Source organism: Cajanus cajan, chromosome 9 (genome assembly GCF_000230855.2).
Source record: "Cajanus cajan strain Asha chromosome 9, NIPB_CcT2T_4, whole genome shotgun sequence".
NCBI classification, from domain to species: domain Eukaryota; kingdom Viridiplantae; phylum Streptophyta; class Magnoliopsida; order Fabales; family Fabaceae; genus Cajanus; species Cajanus cajan.
Genome location: NC_138525.1, coordinates 38,314,718 through 38,320,727, shown reverse-complemented (window position 1 = coordinate 38,320,727; position 6,010 = coordinate 38,314,718). Strand labels below are relative to the sequence as shown.

Genomic DNA, 6,010 nt, shown 5'->3' with positions numbered 1-6,010 from the left:
CCTTTTCTTTTCCTTTATTCTTGGGAGCTTTATCGTGCAGATCTTCGGGAGTGTAGATCCTGCCACTCCTAGTCATGCCCCCAAGTCCAGCGATGTTGGAGATATCGCTGTCGGCAGAAGAGTGGATGTCGTATATCCACGGCACAGCCTTATTTGTTTTGTAGGGGAAAGGCCTCGGAGCGATGATCCTTAACGGTGTCGGACCTTCCCTTTCGTCTGTCTTGATTACCAACAACGGCGTCGTCGTGTGTTCGCTTTGCGCAGTTGTTGGTTTGCATTTAATGACCAACGGCGTGCGATCCATTCTGAACATACGCATTGATTATTTCTTTCTTTTTATTAACATTTATTATTAAATTACCGGGAGAGATAAATGCAAATGAATGACTATGAGATGCAAAGGCGATAAATCTCAAGAATTCGATTTTATTCATTGAAGAAAGTGTACAACTTTTTATACAATGCTTTGAAGTAATTTTTTACAATAAGAGAAAAGCCGGTAAAAACCCACAGGCGGGTTCATGTTTCTTTGCCACTCATCTTCGGCTTCCTCGATGTGACGACCCATTGCTTTAATCTGTGTATGGACCGCTTGGCTCATATCGTCACTGATTTTCTGAGCCTCCTTCGCTTTCTGAGTATAGTAGTTGATCATGGCCTGTAGCTCATTAAGCTCGTCTTCGGCTCGATCCTTCTCCTCTCGGAGTCTAGCCATTTGTGCTAGTCCCTCTCTCTCCTTTTTGCGGAAATCGGAAAGGTTTGCGGCTTGTTGTTGAGCAACTTCCCGCCATTGTTGTGCATCGGATCGAGTCAAGAGCAGATCTTCTTGCATGTTCTTGATCAACTGAGCCTGCCTTGCATGTTCGGCTTCCAGGTGTGCTATCTTTGCATTGACTTCTTGGAGTTGACTACTCGGTTCAATCTTTGGCATTTTGGATGCCCGCGTAGTCTCCTCGTTGAGGTTAGCACACTCGTCCTTGATCCGCTCTATCTCGTGGTCTTTCTTCTTGCATTGCCTTTGAAGACCATCAATAGTAAAACTGGATTCTTCATTTTTTTCTTCAAGAAACCTCATTTGAGCTTCCATACTTTCCAGCTTTTTGGTCAAGGCGTCGACTTGTTCTTGCATTAACCTCCTTGTGGTTGTGGTTGCGCAAGAGGTGGATGGTTGAGGCACCCCTCTCTCGTTCCTCCATATCTCGTAGTCGGTGGAGGCGGATACCCGAGGCTTTCCAAGCTCGCGATCTCCCTCATAGATTGGTTTCTCCCACGCTCTAATGACAGCATGCATGTCCCTCTGATGTTCGGAATCAAAGGAGAAACACAACCCTCCAAGCTCCTCTTTGGTAAGAACAATTTGAGTCCTCATGAGTTGCCTCATAGCCAATCTAGGTGAATAAGCTATGCAACCTCTGAGGCCCATTAATGGTACGCTTGGATAATTGCCGCATCTTGTTAATACATTGCTTGGACGGAACCAAGGACAAACCCACGTGAAGTGCTCAATACTCCACTGTTCCATCTCTTCCTTCCACTCGGAAGCATACCGGCGGCGTACGGGGATCTTCGAAAAACTTCTCAAAGGGTCGGGCAAAGACCCCATATGACTAGAGGCATAAAAGTGTGTGATGCCCCACACATACAACAAGGAGGTACAGCATCGGATAGTTTTCCCTTGCTTCTGTTGAGATAAGTTGACAGAAAGCAAGGTGTCGGCAAGAATGGCAGGCACGGGACTCTTCATATGTACGTCCCAAGCGAAGAAGGCGTCCATAGCAGCATGGTCCACTGTGTTAGCGTGAAAGGGGAATAGGATCATCCCAAACACGGCTAACGCTAGAGTCTTGTTGAAAGCTAACCAATCTCCCTCATCAGCCAAAGAAGAAAGGTGGTTTTCAATCATAGCAAGCTTCCAACCCTTGATACTGCCGTTCCCCACTAAAGCAGATAATCGTGGCGGTAGTTTGACTTGAGTGGCAACTCTCTCTACGGCCACATGATTTCCATGGAAAATATAGACCCCTGTTGATTTGGGCCATCGAAGCATGAGTTCGTACTCCTCGAGAGTAGGAACTAAGTCAAACTGGGGGAACTCGAAACAATGTAGATCGAGACTCCAAAAGTGGACCAATGCTCTCAGAAAGGATGGATCTACACAAATCTTCATCAAGTCGAGAACTCGTCCATAGGATTTTTCAAACTCCAAACGAGCCTCTCGTGGCATCAAGGTACAGAGGTGATCCAACCTCTCGGCACGGTATAATAAGAAGTCCACTTTCTTTAATTGCCCTTGCAATCCCCTAGATCCCTCCATGATCTACAATAAAATGCATGTTATGAGATGATGGAGATGAATATGCATGCATAGTGTTTATTTAACTAAACATTATCATGTTTCTTGGGATTTTCCTAACATGATGCATGATATTGCTTGGTTTGGGTAAATATCATTTTTTGTATTTTTGTATTTTTTGGATGAAAAGGGAAACTGCCTACATGAATGTGATGAGGGTAGATGTTAACACCATGCACTAGAAGATCCTTATTTCTATTTATTTTTATTTTACTAAGGATGTTGTATGTTTAAAGAATGCAAACGTATGCTCATACAATGTCACATAGTCAATGCACAGACAATTCACTCATCCACGAACAGTCACGAGCGAATCACGAGGTAGGGGTCTCCTGCAGAAAAGTGCATATTCAAGGAGGATCTAACTGTTCTCACTTGGTCAAAGGCCCCCAAGGTGCCCCCATTATAGGGACCCAATTCCTCTCGTCGTAGGTCGATGGAAAGTTCCAACGCACCGTCGGACTCAAGTTCATGGTTATCACCTTGAGTGATGTTTTCCGACAACGGTCTACGGGCACCTATAGACCCATTCGACAACCGGCCGTACTAACATCCACTCCCTATGGTTAATCACTCATGCCCCCGGGTATAGAGGGAACTGTTGTGTGCAAAGGTTTGTGTGCAGTTTTTATTTCAAACAATTGCGGAATTTAAACATACAACAGTTATTTAAAGCCATATAATAAAACATATTATAATACAAGCAAAGGGGTAATGAAGTAATTTTAACTATTATTTGTTAAAAATAATCTGTCACTAAATGGGACTGACTCTCGAGGCTTCCCCAGTGGAGTCGCCATCTGTCGCCACCGGCCCGAAACGGGCTTTCGGCGTTCGCGAAGGATGGTTGGACTCGTTTTTTTGTTTGAAAAATGTGGATTGCTAGAATGACTTATTCTCAAACTGAGACCTCGTCAAACGAGCAATTTTATTAAAAGGCTCACTAATCCATATTAATCCCAAGCGGGACCCTCCATGGATTAGTGGTTTTCATAAAAGGAGGGTTCGTGGAGTCGCCACCAATGTTTTACTCAAAACATTGGAAAAAGGGATAAGGCAATTGATTTAAAAATCAACTTTGGCCACTACAACCAGAGTTGGGTAAGGGAGTCGGTTACGCGTGGGGAAGGTGTTAGCACCCCACGGCGCCCCTTTCGGGTTCCCTATGACAGACTATTTTTTAAAAGAACAGTATAAAATTACTAAATTACCCCTATTTATTCTAAACAATTATAAATTGACTATCTACATGATGACAGTTTAAATATGCACACAGAAAGCAGTAAAAGGAAGGATTGAAGGGAAACCTCTTGAAGCGTGCTTTTTATAAAAAATGAACTGGGAAGCGTTTTGGCGTTCCCACGCTCTACAAGCCCGCTCCTCGCTCTCCTAGAACAAAATTTTAACTAAGGGAATCAAAAAGATTTCCCCTCGACTTGGTTCGATCCTCAAGCAAAATGGCTCGGGGCTCAAGAACTTCGTCGGATCGACTCCCAGAGAGTTTTCTAGGGCAGAACACTGCTCAAAAACCCCAAAATACTCAAGGAGGGAGTCAAAACTGAGTGAAAAAGTGTGGTTGGACGTCCAAATGACGTCATATTTATAGGGAATAGGCGCAATACGGCCTACAGGGCCAATACGGCCGTATTGAAATTTTTGAACTTCAATACGGTCGTATTGGAGTTCAATACGGTCGTATTGAAAGTCAGAAATTTCAATACGCCCGTATTGAGTTCGCAGCGGTCGTATTGAAGTGTCAATACGGTCGTACTGACTTCAGTACGGCCGTATTGAAGCTTCAATACGGCCGTATTAAGTTCAGTACGGCCGTATTGGGCTTTTTCCCTCCACTTCCTTATTTTTAGCTATTCTAAGACCTCTAGACCTACAGAGAACCCTCCTAGGGCTTTCCAGGAGTCCTTCTGGCTGATTATCCTTCAGTCTTCGAGAGTCTTCAAGCTTTATTTCCGACCCGGACAATTTTAGGGGTCTACAGTCCTTTGACGTAGGTGGAGTATCCCGGTTATCCTTATGCAGGTGACTCTTTTTGTTCTTCTGGTTTTGTCGCCTCTGTGTAGGCTGTTATCCGCTGGGGGATTTTGTCATTGATTGTGATTAGCCTCTTCTGTTAGGCAGATCATCTTGACGCTTGATGTTTGGCTAAAAGCCGGATTCCGCTTGGGGAATATTTATTGATATTTTTGATTTTTTTCCTTTTTTGAAAGAGTGCCTCTGAGTAGGCGACTGGGGATTTAGGGATCTTATGTATCCCAGAGTATTATTTAGGAAGCCTCTGCAGGCTTAGCCTCACTCAACGCTTGAGCTGGAGAGCTATCTTCACTGAGGAAGTTTAAGTCCTTTGACTTGGATATTCTGCTTGGGAGATCGTACTTCCATTGGGGATTTTGACGATCTTGCTTTGATAGCTCTCGCTGGGAAATTTGGCCCGTGAGCTTGAGTTGAGGTTTCTCTGGGGAGTATTATTTCTGCGAGCCTCTCCAGGCTCATTTATTCTGAGAGAGTATTATTTCTGCAAGCCTCTCCAGGCTTTAGTTATGATGAAAGAGTATTATTTCGGCGAGCCTCTCCAGGCTCAATTATTCTGAAGGAGTATTATTTCGGCAAGCCTCTCCAGGCTCAATTATTCTGCGGGAGTATTATTTAGGCAAGCCTCTCCAGGCTCAATTATTTTGCGGGAGTATTATTTCGGCGAGCCTCTCCAGGCTCAATTATTCTGTACGAGTATTTTTTCGGCAAGCCTCTCCAGGCTCAGCTATTCTGTATGATTTGTTGGATTTTCTGTATTTTGCCCTTTTTTCGATTTTGGCTTTTTCTGTGTTTTTGCCTTTTTTGTTGATTTTGGCTTTTTCTGTGTTTTTGCCTTTTTTGTTGAGTTCGGCTTTTTCTGTATTTTTGTTGATTTCTGTATTTTTGCCTTTTTTGTTGGTTTTGGCTTTTTCTGTATAGAAATGTCTCAGTTATTCTGAGAGAGTATTATTTCGGCGAGCCTCTCCAGGCTCAGTTATTTTGAGAGAGTATTATTTCGGCGAGCCTCTCCAGGCTCAGTTATTCTGAGAGTATTCTTTCGGCAAGCCTCTCCAGGCTCAGTTATTCTGTATGACGCTGTCGATTTTCTGAATCTTTGCATTTTGTTTGCTGCTGTCATACACAAGCAATTTTCTATTTTTCTATTTTATGCGGTTGCCTCATGATAAGGTCTTTGAATGTGCAACTAATGTGTGTGTGATGCACAAATGCAATACAATTTTTTTTTTATTTTTGTTCATTTATTTAGAAAAGTGAGTGGCTCTCCCTATCCTCTTCTTCTTGGAGGACTTTCTGTCATTGACGCGAGGGAGTATTTTTGTGAGCCTTTATGCAGGAGATTATGGATTTTATAGGAACCCCTCCAATTTTCTTTATTTGACCGATTATTAAAAGAGTTTCGTACAATTTTTGAAACATCAATTTAGAGGCATAATCACATGGTCAAGAGAGAAAAGAAAGAAATGGATATTTTATTTGATATTCACAAGTGTTTTTTTACAGAAAGATATACAGAAGGAAATTTCTGAAGAATGGCTGGCCAGGGTAGGCTATATACATTGGGCTTAACAATTATATCTGTAATTGTTGCTCTTTACGTTCCCCTAATTG

General features: G+C 42.9%; 1 protein-coding gene across 1 annotated transcript; it reads right to left on the bottom strand.

The window, feature by feature from the left end:
- Window positions 1-450: 450 nt before the first annotated feature.
- Window positions 451-4,530, bottom strand: LOC145951786 (uncharacterized). Its single transcript, XM_083063830.1, has 2 exons — window positions 3,661-4,530; window positions 451-2,317 (listed from the first exon to the last, which is right to left on the bottom strand). The coding sequence occupies exon 2, from the start codon at window positions 2,312-2,314 to the stop codon at window positions 455-457; it is 1,860 nt and encodes a 619-aa protein (XP_082919956.1). The 5' UTR covers window positions 2,315-2,317; window positions 3,661-4,530; the 3' UTR covers window positions 451-454.
- Window positions 4,531-6,010: the final 1,480 nt, after the last annotated feature.